The following is a 19,193-nucleotide window of genomic DNA, read 5'->3' as shown; positions in this document are numbered from 1 at the left end:
ACACTTCGCGACCCTTTACTCAAGATAAGACTTCCTTACATGCTAAAGACTCTGCCATGAGGGGCAAAAACAGCTTGATAAGTGACCACTCATAGCAGCAATGAAACCTCCATTAATGAAAGCATAACAGCACCCACCGTAGCAAAAAACTATCATTTAAGATGTGTGTTTCTTAGATTTTGAGTATTTCTTTTCGATGTTTCAAATTGTTTCTTTCTACTCGTTTTTATTTCTACAAATTATTCTTCTGGTCTCGTGTGTTGGAATTAGTGTTGCAATACAATCTAAATGTACTGAATAATTAACAACAATGGTGATCATGAGTTGGAAGAACATGTGCTTGATGATGTATCAGTCCAATCTCATAGCAAATAAATGTATTTGTAACATGTATATAATTTATTAAGTGAAAATATGTAATAATTTAATTAGACATAATTAACCATGTACATAGTGAACTTTGGTCTACAGTATAATATAACAATTGATTGAAAGGGCCGGTCCCATTTAAGTAACATGAGATGCAACAATCATAGAACTTCACAAGCAAGGTTGTAGTTATTTCACTACCTAGTTGGGTGACAATGCTAAATCATATCAATATATCATACACCTTCTGACTATACATATATATATTCTAAGCTAAAATAGAGCAATACATATATATTTTATTGAACACTGCTGCAGAACGTAACACAAACTAGAGTTGCACTATGTTAGATGGGAATAGGGATGGCCTTAAGAGGACAATCTTTAGCAATTGTAATGCCAAACTTCTCGTTCATGTCCAAATCTTTGGGTGCAATGTTGCCCTCAAGCTTCCATTGGAATGAGTTCAACAACGACCCCAATATTACAGGGACTGTTTTTGTTGCCAATGGCAGTCCAGGACAAATTCTTCTGCCTCCGCCAAATGGAATGAGCTCAAAATCTTGTCCCCTAATGTCCATTTCTAAATTTTGAAACCTCTCAGGTTTGAAAACTAATGGCTTCTCCCAAATGTTGGGCTCACGTCCAATTGCCCACACATTAACTAGAATTTGAGAGCCTTTTGGAATAGTGTATCCACATAGATTGACATCGTGTTCAACTTTACGCGGAAGCAAGAATGGAACTGGTGGGTGCATTCTAAAGGTTTCTTTCAAGATGCACTGCAAGTAAGGCAGACGAGTAACATCAGCTTCCTGTATTGGCTTGCCTTTACCAATAACATCAGCAAGCTCCGCTTGTGCTTTTGCCATGGTCTCCGGGTTCTTAAGAAGTTCCGTCATTGCCCACTCTATTGTGCTTGATGATGTATCCGTCCCCGCAGCAAATAAATCCTATTAACATGTATGCCGGTAAGATTCAATATAGCAAGTCATAGATACCCGAACCAATTATGTGAATTGAAGGGGACTAATATTAACATACCAAGAACATGTGCTGCATGTGAGTCCTATCAATCTCCTCAGGCCTTTCTTGGCTGACATTGAGAAGTGAATCTAATGCATCATCATTTTTGTTGCCATTCATTTTCCTCTCCTCCAGCCGTTCATCAATCAAATCTTGAAAAAGGTCTAGCGCCTTAGTGAAATGGCACGTCATGCGACGCCGGATACCCTGGGGATCAAACTTTTCAAGAAAGGGAAAGTAGTCAGCCAGGTTGGGCTTTCCAGCTTCCACCATCATATTCCACACCAAATCCTTGAACTCTTTACCGGAATCCAAATACGGGTCAGTTAAATCTTTAGAGAAAATGGTGTTGGACAGCAAATTGAGGGTAGTCCTGAAAGCTGCACGCCCCATATCCACAGCTTCTCCTACCTCGCTCCTCTTTTGGCAGTAAATTATAAGCTCCTGGATCTTTTTAGCCCTTAGCCGTTGCTTGGTCTCGAGCCTGCTGCCAGAAAAGATATTGGAATTCATGATCTTACGAAGGGCTCTCCACTTGGAGGCAACAGGGAGAAAAGGAACAGAGAATTGGGAATGGTTGTTGGCTCGCAGAGCATCAGGGATTGACCGGTGAGTAGAGAATGCTAAGTCTTGCTTCTGCAAAGCTTCTTTGGCCATGGCGGATGAGGAAATGACCACAGTGTTTATCATGCCCAGTTTTAGATTCATAACCGGACCATATTTTTGGGCTAGGCGGGCTAGGGATTGGTGGGGTTGCTCTCCAAGCAAGTGAAGGTTTCCAATGACCGGCAACGGAACTGGCCCTGGTGGAAACCTTTTGCCTACACTCTTACTTCTTTTAGCTAGTAAACTGAGGCCTTGGACCAAAGTCCAGGCAAACAGTACAGCTAGGACAATGCTCTGGAAATCCATTCTCTCTTTCTCTCCCTGTATTAGATATGTATGTATTTATATACACAGAATGGTCTATGGTATGACACTAAACCAATCATGTTCTTGCTAATTTTATTGGTTCCCTCACTTTATTTTGTGGATCTCACAAGGCTTCAAATGTATTGTATAAATGTAAGTTGATTCTTTCCAGTTTCCACCACCCAATCACTTAATCGATCTAGCTAGAAAGGCCGAGGTAGATTGTCATGGTCCCTGTCGGCTACGTCAATAAATAATTTTTTTGTCCTCTTTTACGTGTTGAGGGGTATTGACACAACCCACACAAGTGGCTTGATTGGAATTGATCGAATGGAGATGAGGCCGTGCCAAAGTTTTGCTCATAATCGCACATGGCACAATTTTTAGCTTACCGGCCTGTGGTCCATGGTCACAAAACGCCGCCGGCCATTTTATTAAGTAAAAGAAACAGTTGTCATAAACTTTAACGGAGCTCCGTAAAGAATACTACAGTTCATCTCAAAAGATACTGCCTCACATTTGTTTTTATATTATCAAATGAAACTGTAGTTATATCAAAATGAGACTGTAGTTGTGTTGAAAGGAAAATGCAGTGTATATAAAATGAAACTGAATAACAATTTCATATATTTCAGTGTATATTGTCCAATGAAACTATAGTTATATCGAAATGATATTGTAGTTGTGTTGAGAGGAAACTACAGTGTATTACAAAAAAAACTGTAGTTGTATTGAAAGAAAACTTAATAACACTTTCACATATTTGAGTGTATAGTATAATGTCGAATGAAACTGTAGTTATATCGAAAAGGAACTATAATTGTGTTTAAAGGGAACTGCAGTGTATATAAAATGAGTGTTTAAAGGGAACTGCAGTGTATATAAAATGAAAGTTAACGGCTTATGCTTGTAGAGTAACAAAGGTTAAGATAGTCGGTCCTTTTTTGGGTAAATTTGTAGCGGGTTAAGATAGTCGGTCCTTTTTTGGGTAAATTTGTAGCGACTATTTGAACGTGTAGTGCCGATGTACTAGGTAAATCTCACCTTGTGATCAATGAATCTATTTTTTCTTTTTCTTTTAGTTATTTATTTATCATTATTGTTATTATTTAAAATAAGTTGAAATTCCATAAATATAGAAAAATTGTAATGGCACGTTTGGTTCGCAGAATAGGCCTGGAATGGAATAGCATTCTCAGTAATAGGCCTATTCCGCTGTTTGGTAAAACTTTCTATTCCCAGGAATAATGTTCCTGGGAATGACCTATTCCCCTTGCAAGGGGAATAGAGATTTCTAGGCCCCCTTAGGTATTAGGCTATTCCTGAATTATCAGGAATACCCTAATGTTGTTATCTCCAATTTTACCCCATGATGTTTTGGGGAAAGATCTTCCTTTTCCCAAAACGATCATATATTATTTAAAAAAAAAAAAAAACTTGTAACTAAGAGCAATTAAGGCGCCTTAAATTAATGAGTTTTTGGCTCTTTAAGGCTTTCTCATCTTTTTGTTAATTTTAAAAGAGAAACAATGCTTCTCTTATATAGAGGAGGTCATTCCTCTTCATAAGTTATCGATGTGGGTTCAAAAATTCTAATTTGCTAGGCGATCCCATGGGCAATCCTAGAACATCTTAACCCATCACGAGACCTTTCAATATGAATAGTACGATTGGTCACGAGTGATTTGATTCCCGGACCAACCGGATGATTCTCAGCAGATCGATCGGGTGATCCCGACGGATAGTCTTTGTGTGTTTTACCCATCAACTTCCAAACTCTACTCAACTTTTACCCCCGCACTCATACTTTTGATGTAACCCAAATTGATAGAAAATAGGAAAAAGTGTCAAATTGGCCTCTTACGCCGGGTGGATAGTGCAATTAGACCCCTAACTAAAAAATGCTCCATTCAAGCCCCCTAAATCGGTAAAATTGTTCAATTAAGTCTAAGTTGACTTGTTTATCAGGTCAAATTTAGTTATGGGCCTAATTGCACTATCCACCGGACTTAGGGGCCAATTTGATACTTTTTCATTTTTTATTTTATTTTTCAAAACAAATATTTTTATTTATTAAAAATATTATTTATTATAAATAAAAAAAATAATATTAAAAAAATAGCCGGTGGTTGTTCTTCCTCACGGACAGTTGTGGCTGCCCGACAGGACGGCCACGGCCATCTAAAGAAGACAGCTCTAGCCAACGAAGGAAAACGGTTATGGTCGTCTTCTAGATTTGGAACGAGGGCTACGGCCATGGCCGCCGCCCTCATTCCAGACAAAGAGAAATGGAACGAGGGTGACAGTCATAACCATAGCCCTCATTCCAGATCTAGAAGACGGTCATGGTCGTCTTCCTTCATCGGCCATGGCCATCCTGCCGAACAGCCACCGCAGCCGGTGGCTATTTAATTTTAAATATTATTTATTATTTATTTATAATAAATAATATTTTCAATAAATAAAAATATTTGTTTTAAAAAATAAAATGAAAAAGTGTCAAATTGGCCCCTTAAGTCGGATGGAAAGTGCAATTAGGCCCCCCTAACTGAATTCGACTTGATAAACAAGTCAACTTGGACTTAATTGAACAATTTTACCGAGTTAGGGGGTTTGAATGGAGCTTTTTTCAATTAGGGGGCCTAATAGCACTATCCATCCGACTAAGACGGCCAATTTGATACCTTTTCCTAGAAAATATTTTATCATAGTTTATCATGTAAGGAAGTAAAAGTGATGGAGTAGGAATAGGAGTATGTATAGTAAAACTTAAAAGTACTGCATTTATGTTTTCAAAATAGAAACTGATAGGTATACTTTTATGGACTATAATTCTAACCCAATGGAGTAGGGAAGAATTTCGGGAGAACCCGGATTCAATTTTTATAAGTGTTAAAATACATAAAAATCAAGAGTAAAGAATGAAAGTCCAATTAATATATTTTTCTTATATCACTCTCTAGCAACTTGGATGATTGATATATATCATGATGTATCTCGATTATAAAACTCTTTGGTACAATTACTTTTACATGAAAAATTGATAATGTATGTGAAATATCTTTATAGCAAAGCTCATTGGTGTACAAATATTTTCATGGCGATGGGGCATATATATCTCCAAAATATCTATCACTGGTGTCTGCACTTGCATGCAATAATTGTACTACTTGTAAGGGTGACCCTTAGTATGTCATCCATCAGTCCACTTGATTTCACGTCACTATCGGTTGTCTTATTTAATCTTATAACCGCGGTGTACAGGACTTGTTTGTTACGAACCGATATATTATCAATCACATTAGAATGTACAATGATAGAATTTCTTAAATAATATTTTCAAAAATCATAGCAAAAGCACAAATGGAGCTTGTAGATATTATTGGTAAAGACAAGCCGAAACTGATATTAGTCACTTGCCTTACTTACAATACGTCGTGAAAGAAACCTACCTTTAGATTACACCCACACATTTCGTTTTTGATTTATAAATTTGTACTATTCTTAAGGACACTCAAATTCTAATTAATGTATGGATAATTGGACGTGACCCCAACATTTGGGAGAATCCGCTGGTTTACCAAACAGAAAAAAAAAATCATTAGAAGAAAAAAAAACCAAAAAAATAAATAAATACCTCTTCAATCTTCATTATGAAACAAACACTCTTTACATTTGATGAATTCACTGTCCCTTTTTGAAATTGTATACATAGGTAGTTTTCACCGGCGAGATATCACGGGCAATAATATACAGTGGAGCCATGATATTTTTTGGGGTGTTTAATAATAGTTTTACATTCCAGTTGTTGTGTTTGATATGAATTGGAACTCAAATGTATTTATACAGGTACATGGATGGCAGAAAACTTAAGCATAATTTTAAGATATTAATGATAAACAAACGGATGGAGAAACGATGCCTCTCCAATAAAAAATTTACAATAATAACTATACAATCGAAATGCAAAAGGGTTTTCATAAAAAATCCAAAAATTTAAAAACCTAAACCTTTACGCAGACATACATACACTACATACGCCGCAGTAAAAAAGTTGGTTGAACATTGATTCATGAACTTTGATTTGAAGAAATGAATACTGATGTGATGGGGGATAGACTAAGGCTCGGCATTGGAAGCTCGGCGTGGATGAAAGGGGCAACTGACAAGGAGGAGAAGATGATAACATGGTATAAGTCGGTCGGCGATTAGTCGGTCTGTCGAAGAATCATTGAGAAGGTGACAAGACAGCTGATGAAAATCTTAGACTTAGAGCAATTGAACATTGCTATTGAAACCGATTAATGAAATGTCGGATTAAAGGGGTTAGAGGAGGATAAGTCGGACCAGACAAAAATAAGTGGTTAATATATATGCATTCAAACAAAGTGGTTTGTGATGAGATTTCTTAGGAATGATTTAAGTGGATGATTCTCCATGATTCAAGAAAATCTACATGCAAGAATAAGTTCAAGAGGTTCAAGTATAAAGCGAAGATGAATCTTCAGAGTTGTTTTAATATTCAAAGTCTGTTAGACTAATACATGCTCAATTTATTGTAAGACACTATGATGGCTATCTAAACTAGATCTATGTTGTAATCCGCATTCTACAAGAGGTGAAAGTCTTATCAATTGGTTCGAGAAAGATGAAAATCTTGATTCCCACATCACTACTAACTCATGAGATGATGATGATTAGTTGGTGTCGAAAATTAGGTCATAGCTGTTGGATGGAAATCTAGTGAACCTTGTATCATCATGGTGGAGTTGAGTTTCACCTTTGTGTGGTCCCGCAGACGTAAGAGAAGTTCTCCGAACTGCATGAACATATTCTGGTTCCATTTACATTGTTTTTATTATCTATTGTGTTTCGAAAACCAAAAAAAAAAAAAAAAAATTATCTATTGTGTTCCTAATACAATACTAAATACATATGATTAATTTTGTTTTTGAAAAACAAAGTAAAAACCAGTTTAGTATTCTCCTACATTTAAGATTCACAAATTAACAGCCTTCTTATTCATCAGCTCTATCAAAGGCAAAATAGCTCCGTACAAGGCCACCATTGCCACCATCATTGCGATCCCAAACACATAGTCCGCCGTCGACTACCCCTTCCACCGGTCCCCATTAGACCGGATTGCCAAAACCGTTGCTACCATCGTTATAACATAAATGGTGTTGACAGAATGTGTCGTGAACTTCTCTTTCACTATAATGAAAGAGAAACCGGCCGTGAATGCCAGCTTGGTGGAGATAACCAACCCAGCCATGGAAGCCGGAAGCCTAGCTTCCGTGTATGTGTAAAGGGATTTGTAATGAAATGAAAATTGCTAACGAAAAAAGATTTTTAAAATTAAAATAAATAAATATTTAAAAAAAAATTAGTTACTTTTTTGTAGAGGTGGATAAAGTCGGGCCTAGGCTGATTTTGGGCCTAAGCTAGCACGGACTAAGACCGACCATGAATTACCTAGGTCGGTTTCGTTCCAGGTTAATCCCAAGCCTGGGCACGTGTCTCTCAATCATTATTGCATGGACCATGGTCCACACATAATAACTACTCCAGCTTCTTGATTACTAGATTAATGCATCGAAACTACTACGTGAATGCACGAAAATTAGTAAAGTACACTAAAAATTAATTAGGCGGAAGCTAGTAAAGGGCCAAGTTTATCAATTGGTGACTAAGCAAAAGCCTGCTAAGTCAACTGCATAACCTTACCTCTAGCCAGGTCACAAATTCGAGTATGTGTTGGTTGTTGGACAAAGGCTTCCTGAGCCAAACTTAACACCTTGCCTCTCGAAAATATGGTAAAATTGCGCTCAAGCTATATTTTTCGCTTAATGATAAGCAATTGATCCTAACAATTAGTTATTTCTTTGTTATAAAAAGTTGTTCATTAAATAAATACATTTGATTAAAGAATATATTATTTATTTGTTGTTATATATTGATGGTACATCACATATTAATTAATTCAGTAAATAAACCATTCTTCAAAAAATAGGGATAAGAAAACCCCAATAAAATCATTCCATATGTTTTTTGTTACCAAAAAATTACTGAACTCAACTTCCTATGGATTTTGCAAAAAAAAATAAAAAATAAAAAAATCCTATGGAAAGTGCTTCTTGTTCAAGTACAAGTAGCTTTCCTTCTGAGAAAAGCTGGTCACTGTGGAGACGGCCGAGAAGCCAGAATACTTGCCGTGTATCTTTGCTGAGCATATATTGGCAATGTACCTGAACAGCTCATGTTTTTGGATGAATGGTTGAGATGCATATTTTTCATATGGAATCCACTGCATTATGGAACAATGTATAAGTCCAATCACAAATCACACCAACCTTCTTTTTACTCGATACTACTATGGAAAAATGGTCAAATAGGCCACTACTGGATCAAAGACCAAAGCTCAATTGAGCTACTGAACTAAAAAAGAGTTCAATTAATTCACTCAAATTCAAAAGTAATCCAACTTTTCCATATAACCGGTTGTTTCAAGTTCAAGCAGGTTAAGTAAGAGTTGTTGGCATATGATATAGAAATACTCAATTGGACTTTGTTCTCAGGTTCAGTGGCCTATTTGGCCAATTTTCCTATTACTTAATAAATGCACAATAATTAACAATCTGAAAGGGTTCCTTCAGATAATTGTCCTAGACTATGGTGATATTTCCGCATTTAATCCTGCCATTTTAATTTGACCACAATCACCACATTGCCAGATTCAATCCTAGTCGAGGACTAAATATAGCAAAAGAAACTGAAGTCAATGCAATGTGGTCATCGGCGCATTAGACATGAACAACTTGACAATTGATTGACCAGAAAGAACGTTTTATTTTAGACATACCTGGGCTGCCTCTATCTCTTTTTCCTGAATTCTAATGTTGAAGGATAGTGGTTGCAGCATGCATACAAAGAATAGATCTGACTTCTCAAAAAATGACTTGTGGCTCTGTCTGAAATTTGAAAGAAAAACCGAAAACGTATTTTTAAGGAATGGAGAATTTGCAAGTTGAAAAATTGACTAATAGTCAGGTGTTAAGAATGTGATATAATCTACGGTCACTCAACTAAGGCTGTAATGCACATGGAACAAATCATACTAAAAGACTGAATCCATTCAATTACCTAGTCAAACCCATGGCCTTATAAACTCATATGTTCTCTCTTATTTTTTCAATGTGGACTCTTAACAGTGATAAAATTTGGAGCGACATGAAGGTAAACAGATACCTGAAAGCTAATATCTCCACAAATTTTGCGTCTATCTGAAGCAAGAAACACAATATTGAATATAAAAGTTAGGTCAAAGATGTAATGTTAAATTTGTAATTGACCAAGATTATTAAAAGAATGCGCTTCAGACGAATTACTCACCCCGGTCTCTTCTTTTACTTCTCTGACAGCCGCATTACATATATCTTCACCCTGGGAATAAAGAAACCGAAAACTTCAATCCCAAAGATGCAGAGAGCACCAGCTTTATGTTTTCCCTTTTATACCAGCTGTCCTCTCTTTTTTTTTTTTTCATTTTAGCTCCCTTAAAAAGTTTAAAACTAACCAATTTCACATACCTCATCAACAACTCCTGTAGGGAACTTCCAAACACCACTTCCACGGAATTGTCCACTCCTTTCCTGGACAACCAGTACCTAGACAGAAGATTGCAACTTCTTTTAGTATGAACCCGAACACATCTAATTGCAAATGGATACCAAAACCAAAAACAAAGAGAAGGAACCAACACCAAAAGCTGAAACACAAAGAAGCAGTATTCTGACTTCATGTGCGTGTGTGAAAGAGAGAAAGAGGATATACATGTATCTAATTTGAGGAAAGGTGGATATGGGAAAAAAAAATTACAAAGAGAAGTTACAGAAGGCCTACAGGTGGAATACAAAGAAACGTTCCAGTAAATGTTTGCATATGTTGGAGGGTGAGCATCAGTATTTTCTTTCTTTTTTGATAAATATACATTTAGGGTAGATTTTAAGGCCAACCTGTGTAGCATTTGGTTGAAATATGGCAAAATCTACCCACCTACACTTTATTTTTGCTGTTGCTAGAACAATGCAAGGGAATGTATTTTGGAGCTAAGATGGGAAGGAAAATGAGGAAAAAGTTGAATGAATGAATTATGGCCCATTTGTATGGCTCTTAGACAAGAAAATGAGGAAAACAACTGTCACGCCCAACTGGAATATGATTTAGACCTGTTTATGCATCAAGTTGTGGAGCAGCAGAAATTCAAAGAAGGTATTGGGTTCACCTATTATGTTTGCATCTAAATACAGGATAGCAAGACAATTAGAGTAACTTCTGTAAGAGAGCAAAACTTCAGAAACAAAAATACTTGGAGTCTTGGACTATGAAATCAAGCCCGCATCCTAAGCAAATAAGTATAACCTTCAAATAGTTATTGTCATTTGGATAGAAAAGGACATTGTAATCACTCTGGTTAGGAAAGATTTTGAGAAACTAGCTAGATTCCTTAAAACACTTATATTCCCCCATAGTTTCGAGATAGAAGGAAAAAATAATAATAATAACAATAATACCTTGTAATCTTGTCTTGTATTAAAAGAAAAAGAAGATGCACCAATTTAATCTATTACCTCATTCTTTTCATTCATAACAAATGCACCAACACCAACTCTGTGGGTGGCATTCGCTGGAATAGTGCTTGCAGTTGTAGGAAGCCAATGCACGAGCATCAAGTAATTTGGTTCAGCATGATGGTAATAGAACCCTTCCTGCAAAACAGAATAAAATGTTTTTAAAATTAATAATAAAAGAAGTAGACAACTTTTCCAGAATACATGGAAAGATAAGTACAAAGCTACCTTTACTGCAGGTTCAACAAGGTTAACAAGCTCAATAGGCAACTTGATCCAAACACCTCTCTTACCCTGCAGAGTGCAGACATGTCAACTTATGTTCAAAACTTCAAATAAAACAAAAATGATTCACTTAAAGAACAATTCATATGCTGAAAATAGGAACAAAAGCACAATTCAGATGCTGAAAAAAAAAAAAAAAAAAAAAAAAAAAAAAANAAAAAAGGCACAATTCAGATGCTAAAAATAGGAAAATATTTGTTATAAGCTGTGTGAAGAACTGAGTCTGTTAAAATGTAGTATCTGTTCATAGCTACTTTCTCAAAGTACCGAAGCATAAAGAGTCAACAGTTGCCTCCACTTAGGCTCGAACCCACTCCCTTCCAAGTGGAAGTGTAAACCTGGTGCTACTTAGACCACGAGGTCTTTGGCAATAATTTCAACTATTTAAAACTGTTTACAGAAAAGGATGGCTTGGAAAACAAAGCTCCATGTCATGAAAACTTTCATCACAACTAAAATTCAGTTATAATTTCCAATAAATCATTTCGCCAAGGCAATAGCAACTAAATATTGCAATCTTCATTCTTTAGCTCTATCTCAACTCCAGAACCCTATCCCTAGAAATGAAAAAGAAAGGGATCATGATTACCTGCTGTCTCCATTGAGAAATTGAGGCCCGAAGCAAAGTAACGAAGAGAGAAGAGTCCAAGGGTTCATTCGTCATCTCAACAATCACCCCTCCATGATCATCATTTCTCCCCGCCAATATCCTGTCCACTTGTTCCGCCTGTTTCTCCGGCAACGATGCCGACGAACTCATCGATGAACACCGCGTAGTCAGGTAAATCCCAATGCTACCCTTCTTCAATTTCCCTGAAACAAGAAAAACCCAGATAATATTTACCCAAATTAGAACCGGAAACTCAATGTTCTTGAAAACAAATATTAAAAAAAAAAAACAAAACAAATAAAAATCAACCTTGAGCTCTGAAAGGAAGTTCAGGCGTTCGAAGGGTGAGTAATGAACGACTAGAATGAGAAGAGACAGCTCTGCCGGCGGTACAGAGCAGGGAGGTTTTACACAATAATTTGATTACCATTTTGTATTTATTTATAAATTATAATTAATGAATTTCAATTTTCAAATTAGCAATATTCAACTGCGCCAAGTGATAAATACCAAAATTTATAAATTTTTTTAGGACAGACCAATTGCCATATGGGAACCGGCGGCCGGCGGCGACGGTCTGAAAATAACTGAAACAATTTTTATTTTTTTGAAATTCAACTGAAACAAAAGAATACATATAAATACATTTGGTTAGTTCGTTTTGCCGTTAATAAGGGGTGAAAGAGTAGTTGACCAAATTTGATAATCAAAGTTGACCGGTCCAGCCGAAAGAATGTGAACGTGCGGACCAGGTTGTGACCGGGTCGCGTCTGTGGACCGGTCGTTTTAGTTGAATAGCAATGAAATTCCAGTCAATTTTAACTGGTAACCGGGTTCTAATTTCTGGTTTGATCCCAGGTACTTTCAACTTTTTAATATTTTGTCTTCTCTAAAATGTTCAGCCGAAAGAGAGAGAAAGATAGTAATTTCATTACCCATTAGATTTTAAAAAGTGTCTGCCACAACCCTAAATCACTAAATCAATAAATTAATATACTTAACATATTGTGTTTAGGAATTCTGCATACGTATATCCATGACCGTGAACATATATATACATCAGGATAATGGATTAAAAAAATATTTTATCCATATAATAATAATTGTAACATAATCTCAAAATATTTTTGATTCACAAAATTTAAATAAATGATTTTAGCAGTAGAAAAAAAAATTGGGGGAGATATTTCAANGAAAAAAAAAAAAAAAAAAAAAAAAGGCACAATTCAGATGCTAAAAATAGGAAAATATTTGTTATAAGCTGTGTGAAGAACTGAGTCTGTTAAAATGTAGTATCTGTTCATAGCTACTTTCTCAAAGTACCGAAGCATAAAGAGTCAACAGTTGCCTCCACTTAGGCTCGAACCCACTCCCTTCCAAGTGGAAGTGTAAACCTGGTGCTACTTAGACCACGAGGTCTTTGGCAATAATTTCAACTATTTAAAACTGTTTACAGAAAAGGATGGCTTGGAAAACAAAGCTCCATGTCATGAAAACTTTCATCACAACTAAAATTCAGTTATAATTTCCAATAAATCATTTCGCCAAGGCAATAGCAACTAAATATTGCAATCTTCATTCTTTAGCTCTATCTCAACTCCAGAACCCTATCCCTAGAAATGAAAAAGAAAGGGATCATGATTACCTGCTGTCTCCATTGAGAAATTGAGGCCCGAAGCAAAGTAACGAAGAGAGAAGAGTCCAAGGGTTCATTCGTCATCTCAACAATCACCCCTCCATGATCATCATTTCTCCCCGCCAATATCCTGTCCACTTGTTCCGCCTGTTTCTCCGGCAACGATGCCGACGAACTCATCGATGAACACCGCGTAGTCAGGTAAATCCCAATGCTACCCTTCTTCAATTTCCCTGAAACAAGAAAAACCCAGATAATATTTACCCAAATTAGAACCGGAAACTCAATGTTCTTGAAAACAAATATTAAAAAAAAAAAACAAAACAAATAAAAATCAACCTTGAGCTCTGAAAGGAAGTTCAGGCGTTCGAAGGGTGAGTAATGAACGACTAGAATGAGAAGAGACAGCTCTGCCGGCGGTACAGAGCAGGGAGGTTTTACACAATAATTTGATTACCATTTTGTATTTATTTATAAATTATAATTAATGAATTTCAATTTTCAAATTAGCAATATTCAACTGCGCCAAGTGATAAATACCAAAATTTATAAATTTTTTTAGGACAGACCAATTGCCATATGGGAACCGGCGGCCGGCGGCGACGGTCTGAAAATAACTGAAACAATTTTTATTTTTTTGAAATTCAACTGAAACAAAAGAATACATATAAATACATTTGGTTAGTTCGTTTTGCCGTTAATAAGGGGTGAAAGAGTAGTTGACCAAATTTGATAATCAAAGTTGACCGGTCCAGCCGAAAGAATGTGAACGTGCGGACCAGGTTGTGACCGGGTCGCGTCTGTGGACCGGTCGTTTTAGTTGAATAGCAATGAAATTCCAGTCAATTTTAACTGGTAACCGGGTTCTAATTTCTGGTTTGATCCCAGGTACTTTCAACTTTTTAATATTTTGTCTTCTCTAAAATGTTCAGCCGAAAGAGAGAGAAAGATAGTAATTTCATTACCCATTAGATTTTAAAAAGTGTCTGCCACAACCCTAAATCACTAAATCAATAAATTAATATACTTAACATATTGTGTTTAGGAATTCTGCATACGTATATCCATGACCGTGAACATATATATACATCAGGATAATGGATTAAAAAAATATTTTATCCATATAATAATAATTGTAACATAATCTCAAAATATTTTTGATTCACAAAATTTAAATAAATGATTTTAGCAGTAGAAAAAAAAATTGGGGGAGATATTTCAAAATTATTTTCCGAAAATAATTGAGAAAATTTTGGATTGTTATATATATATTATATATATACACACATTACAAGTTTACAAGCTATCATTGGCGCCAAATATACAAGTGGTCACCACTTGTATATTTGGCTTTGAAGACTTTAACCCACAGGCTATCCTCCTCGTTGAGGAACCTCCAGCCAAGTTTAGCTAGGTAAGCATGGTTCACCGATTCAAGGCTGCGAATTTCCAACTTAAGTGGCCTATTGACCTTCTTGATCTGAGTCGATTTAGGCTGATTTATCAATTCTTTGGGGAAATTTATCTTCAAATAAAATTTCTGAGTACAACTACTATAAACTGAATTGAAGTAACAAATAGTAATAATTACCACGAGTACAATTACTGCTGTCATGCACTAGCATGCAATAATTGTACTAATTGTAAGGATCTGATATAGAAGTGTACAATGAAATTAATGAGCCAAGAAAGGATGGTTGGATGAAAGCGACAAAGCATGCTTTACCGTCAAGACCTGAGACTGAAGTCGATTGCCATTCAATTCAATTCCGGCCTGCCTAGAACTAATTAGAGAGAGAGAGATCAGAGAATGAATTTCCAGAGCATTGTAGTAGCTGTATTGTTTGCATGGACTTTTCTCCAATGCCTCTGTTTATTAGCAAAAAGAAGTAGTAAGAGTGTAGGCAAAAAGTTTCCACCGGGGCCATTTCCATTGCCGGTGATCGGAAACCTTCACTTGGTGGGAGGGCAACCTCACAAATTCTTAGCCCGGCTAGCCCAGAAATATGGTCCGGTCATGAATCTAAAACTGGGCATGATAAACACAGTGGTCATTTCTTCATCCGCCATGGCCAAACAAGCTCTACAAAAGCAAGACTTAGCCTTTTCCACTCGGTCAATCCCTGATTCCCTGACAGCTCTCAACCACCACCAAGTCTCTGTTGCTTGGCTCCCTGTCGCATCCAAGTGGAGAACCCTCCGCAAGATCATGAATTCCAACATCTTTTCTGCCACTAAGCTCGACAACAACCAGCAACTGAGGGTTACAAAAATCCTGGAGCTGATTATCTACTGCCAAAATAAAAGCCAGGTAATTGAATCATGTGCTCTATCTCAACTAAAAGACTAAGCTGATAGTTGGACTGTATATTTATGTTTATATTATATTTATACTCAACCCCCTCATGTGACTCATCAAGGCTCTGATACCGAATTGAAGCATGTGTTCTATCTCCACTAAAAGTATAAACTGATAGTTGGACTACACATTTATGTTTATATTATATTTACTCAACACAGATGGGGGAAGCGGTGGATCTTGGGCGTGCAGCTTTCAGAACTACCCTGAATTTGCTGTCTAACACCGTTTTCTCTAAGGATTTAACCGACCCTTATTCGGATTCTGCCAAAGAATTCAAAGAATTGGTTTGGAACATCATGGAGGAAGCTGGAAAGCCCAACCTGGTTGATTACTTTCCCTTTCTTGAAAAGTTTGATCCCCAGGGTTCAAGGCGGCGCATGACAGGTTATTTCACTAAGGTGCTCAACCTATTCAAAGATTTGGTGGATGAACGGCTGGAAGAGAGAAAAGTGATGGGCACCAAAAATGTTGATGTATTAGATTCACTTCTTAACATCAGCCAAGAAAGACCAGAGGAGATTGATACTACTCACATTTTGCATGTGTGCTTGGTATATATGTTGATCTTCTTCAATTAGTTATCTTTTGATCTTTGCTATATTGAATCTTAACAGCACTATCATACATATTAATAGGATTTATTTGTTGCGGGTACGGATACATCATCAACCTTATTAGAGTGGGCAATGACAGAACTTTTTAAAAACCCAGAGACCATGAAAAAAACACAAGCGGAGCTTGCAGATGTTATTGGTAAAGGTAAGCTAATACAAGAAGATGATGTTATTCGATTGCCTTACTTGCAATGCATTGTGAAAGAAACCTGTAGAATGCACCCACCGGTTTCATTGATTCCACGTAAAGTTGAACAAGACGTGAATTTATGTGGATACACTATTCTTAAGGATTCACAAATTCTAGTCAATGTGTGGGCTATTGGGCGCGACTCCAGCATTTGGGAAAGACCATTAACCTTCAATCCCAAGAGGTTTTGGAATTTAGAAATGGATATTAGAGGTCTGGATTTTGAACTTATACCATTTGGGGCGGGGAGAAGAATTTGCCCAGGATTGCCAATGTCAATGAGAATAGTTCCAGTAATGTTGGGATCATTACTAAACTCGTTCCAGTGGAAGCTTGATGGCAACCTTGCACCACAGGATTTGGACATGGAGGAAAAGTTTGGCATTACATTGGCTAAAGCTTGTCCTCTTAGGGCTATCCCTATTCCCTTTTAACTTATCTTAATGTTAAATATGATGTATAACACATAAATAATGATCTAGCTAGGATTCTATTTATTATGAATAAACTTTATGTTAAATATAGTGTATACGACCTCTTATTGCTGGACATGCATCATCATCATCATCATCATCATCAACAGTGGTGATATTTTTGGGAGATGAGTTGCAGAGAAGAGCAGAGTTGATGAGGCTGGGAGAACATGGGCACGTGATCGGCGTCGGGGATGAGGCAGACCTCGTCGGGGGGATTCATATGGATTACCCACCGTTGATACTCCTCCTTCGACAACTTATCTTTGCCACAAACCACATAAGCTCGCTTAACTGATCCATATTTTTCCTTAGTCACTGCATACCCCTCACCATTTCCGTCTTCAAACAATGGCAAGCCTCGTACCAACAACTTTGCCAATGTCAAATCCTGATTCAATGTTCGTTAATTGTTAGTTTATTTTGTATATATCTTCCTAGAAAAAAGATTTTGTTACTTATACTCTCAAGATCACGCTAGCTAGTGAGCAACTCAGCTACTTTGGTCGGACTTAATAACTACAAATGTGAGAGTTTTTTGAGTGACAAGAATCACTAAGTCACTATTTGAGGGGTTATATAGAGTAAATTTTGTCTTGTGACTTTCGTCCATAAAAAATTGCAAAAAGATAAATCAGTTTAAGTTGTTCACAATTGGCCGGCTCAAATCAAAAAAGTTAATAAACTACTCCCACAGAAAATAAAACTTGTAACCTTGTGATTATCAAGCCAGCAGTCAAGCCATCTATTAATCTTTTTAATTTAAACAAGTCAGCTATGAACAAACTAAACCAATTTATCTCTTTAAAATCCTTTACCCATTAAAATCACAAAACAATACCTTTCAATAACCATTTTAGATAGCAATTATGAGCTTACTATAAATAAAAAAAAAGCATGCTAGCTACTGGGCAATTACTGACAGCACATGCAATTTATGAATCAATTGTTGACAGCACATGCAATTTGAATATTTATCTCTCCAAGAAAAAGATTCTTGGTTTTTTTTTTTAACTCAAGAACAGCTTTCAAAATAAAAAATTAAAAAAAATCCACTAACCTCTGGAGGAGAGAGCTGATATATAAGCTTTTCTAGCGTCTCATTACCAAAGAGGACGGAGACCGGGCGGTCTTCGTTGTCTTTTCCCTTACTGTACTGAGTTTTTTGGTCCATGTTAGATTCCAGTTGTCGATGAAACTGTATATGATTTTGATCACCAGTAAATCAACACCATATATTAATTTTGTTCTTGCAAAGTATTAATTAAAAAGAGAAGAAGATAATATGTATATATACCTCTTGTTGCACGGCAAGAAAGCTTAGATCAGGGCCATACATGGAGGCAGTGACAAACACAGCAACAGATATCTTGTGAGGGAAACTCTCCATAGCAAGTGATACGTTGACCCCACCTATGCTATGGCCTACCAGAACCACCTTCTCATCCGCCGGCAAGGCAGCCATGAATTCCGTCAAGGGTTCATTGTATTCCTCCATGGAACTCACTTGTTCTGCGAGTTTGGGATGAATCCCCGAGGCCGCCATGTCGAGGGCGCTTACTTTGTGACCCTCCGCTCTAAGGAGGGTCGCGACCTTATACCAGCACCACGCACCATGGCAAGCTCCGTGAACCAGTACAAAGTGCTTCTTTCTCTCATCCATGATTAACCAATCCACAGCATCAGGGCCCAAAGCTTTATTATTTTAGTATTGAAAAGTCTGCGTGGTTATTAGTCAAGACAAATAAGTGCCTATCAGCCAACAGCGCATGCTTTCAATCTGGACAAACATGTAATGAATAGCTAAATTAAGAGCCCACAATCCACTATGAAAAGTCAGCGTCGCCGGCTAATTTTGAGGCTACTTACGCCAATGGGTCAACTGGTTAGTTTGAATTATAGGTAAATGGAGCAACAATAATGTTAAGGATTGTTTTACTTTAGATGCTAAAATCTGGTCAAGTCATATTTGGTTAAGTTTGGGAGTTTGTCACTAATCTTGGACTTGACTATGAAGAGGACTCATGCGATTCGAAAGACGCATTGGTCAAGAACTATATTATTGTCGTTTCTCTTATAGCAGGGC

The 19,193-nt window shown here is 36.8% G+C and overlaps 4 protein-coding genes across 6 annotated transcripts; 1 reads left to right on the top strand and 3 right to left on the bottom strand.

The window, feature by feature from the left end:
• Positions 1-466: 466 nt before the first annotated feature.
• On the bottom strand, positions 467-2,420 carry LOC116019311 (geraniol 8-hydroxylase-like). Its single transcript, XM_031259463.1, has 2 exons — positions 1,414-2,420; positions 467-1,322 (listed from the first exon to the last, which is right to left on the bottom strand). The coding sequence occupies exons 1-2, from the start codon at positions 2,305-2,307 to the stop codon at positions 717-719; spliced, it is 1,500 nt and encodes a 499-aa protein (XP_031115323.1). The 5' UTR covers positions 2,308-2,420; the 3' UTR covers positions 467-716.
• A 5,861-nt stretch (positions 2,421-8,281) lies between these two features.
• On the bottom strand, positions 8,282-14,512 carry LOC116019315 (nudix hydrolase 2-like). Of its 2 annotated transcripts, none has more exons than XM_031259467.1 (9): positions 13,808-14,512; positions 13,478-13,701; positions 11,166-11,231; positions 10,938-11,075; positions 9,897-9,974; positions 9,700-9,750; positions 9,556-9,590; positions 9,170-9,278; positions 8,282-8,614 (listed from the first exon to the last, which is right to left on the bottom strand). In XM_031259467.1, exons 1-9 carry the CDS (start codon positions 13,926-13,928, stop codon positions 8,429-8,431), a joined length of 1,008 nt encoding a protein of 335 aa, XP_031115327.1. In that variant the 5' UTR covers positions 13,929-14,512; the 3' UTR covers positions 8,282-8,428. The 2 variants fall into 2 exon arrangements, with proteins under 2 accessions (XP_031115327.1, XP_031115326.1); XM_031259466.1 differs by lacking the exons at positions 13,478-13,701; positions 13,808-14,512 and adding exons at positions 11,812-12,035; positions 12,142-12,842.
• A 463-nt stretch (positions 14,513-14,975) lies between these two features.
• On the bottom strand, positions 14,976-18,802 carry LOC116019316 (methylesterase 3-like). 2 transcript variants are annotated; one of them, XM_031259468.1, is made up of 4 exons: positions 18,405-18,802; positions 18,168-18,305; positions 17,170-17,498; positions 14,976-15,760 (listed from the first exon to the last, which is right to left on the bottom strand). In XM_031259468.1, the coding sequence occupies exons 1-3, from the start codon at positions 18,768-18,770 to the stop codon at positions 17,211-17,213; spliced, it is 792 nt and encodes a 263-aa protein (XP_031115328.1). In that variant the 5' UTR covers positions 18,771-18,802; the 3' UTR covers positions 14,976-15,760; positions 17,170-17,210. The 2 variants fall into 2 exon arrangements, with proteins under 2 accessions (XP_031115328.1, XP_031115330.1); XM_031259470.1 differs by having other exon boundaries at positions 14,976-15,757.
• LOC116019312 (geraniol 8-hydroxylase-like) lies at positions 15,242-17,154 on the top strand. The gene is made up of 3 exons (XM_031259464.1): positions 15,242-15,779; positions 15,989-16,381; positions 16,466-17,154. Exons 1-3 carry the CDS (start codon positions 15,279-15,281, stop codon positions 17,066-17,068), a joined length of 1,497 nt encoding a protein of 498 aa, XP_031115324.1. The 5' UTR covers positions 15,242-15,278; the 3' UTR covers positions 17,069-17,154.
• Positions 18,803-19,193: the final 391 nt, after the last annotated feature.

This window comes from Ipomoea triloba, chromosome 5 (assembly GCF_003576645.1).
Source record: "Ipomoea triloba cultivar NCNSP0323 chromosome 5, ASM357664v1".
NCBI classification, from domain to species: domain Eukaryota; kingdom Viridiplantae; phylum Streptophyta; class Magnoliopsida; order Solanales; family Convolvulaceae; genus Ipomoea; species Ipomoea triloba.
This window is presented reverse-complemented; position numbering and strand designations above follow the sequence as displayed.

Bases quoted from the DNA above. Each gene is read 5' to 3' on its own strand.
- LOC116019316 (XM_031259468.1), bottom strand. From the start codon at position 18,770: ATGGATGAGAGAAAGAAGCACTTTGTACTGGTTCACGGAGCTTGCCAT. The intron at 18,306-18,404 runs GTATATATACAT...AATCATATACAG, and splicing joins TTCTTGCCGTGCAACAAGAG to TTTCATCGACAACTGGAATC. The intron at 17,499-18,167 runs GTTAGTGGATTT...ACATTGAATCAG, and splicing joins ATCAGCTCTCTCCTCCAGAG to GATTTGACATTGGCAAAGTT.
- LOC116019312 (XM_031259464.1), top strand. From the start codon at position 15,279: ATGAATTTCCAGAGCATTGTAGTAGCTGTATTGTTTGCATGGACTTTT. The intron at 15,780-15,988 runs GTAATTGAATCA...TACTCAACACAG, and splicing joins ACTGCCAAAATAAAAGCCAG to ATGGGGGAAGCGGTGGATCT. The intron at 16,382-16,465 runs GTATATATGTTG...ACATATTAATAG, and splicing joins ACATTTTGCATGTGTGCTTG to GATTTATTTGTTGCGGGTAC.
- LOC116019311 (XM_031259463.1), bottom strand. From the start codon at position 2,307: ATGGATTTCCAGAGCATTGTCCTAGCTGTACTGTTTGCCTGGACTTTG. The intron at 1,323-1,413 runs GTATGTTAATAT...ACATGTTAATAG, and splicing joins ACATGCAGCACATGTTCTTG to GATTTATTTGCTGCGGGGAC.
- LOC116019315 (XM_031259467.1), bottom strand. From the start codon at position 13,928: ATGGTAATCAAATTATTGTGTAAAACCTCCCTGCTCTGTACCGCCGGC. The intron at 11,232-13,477 runs GTAATCATGATC...TGCACTCTGCAG, and splicing joins TTTCTCAATGGAGACAGCAG to GGTAAGAGAGGTGTTTGGAT. The intron at 9,279-9,555 runs GTATCTGTTTAC...TTCAAATTTCAG, and splicing joins GTGGAGATATTAGCTTTCAG to ACAGAGCCACAAGTCATTTT.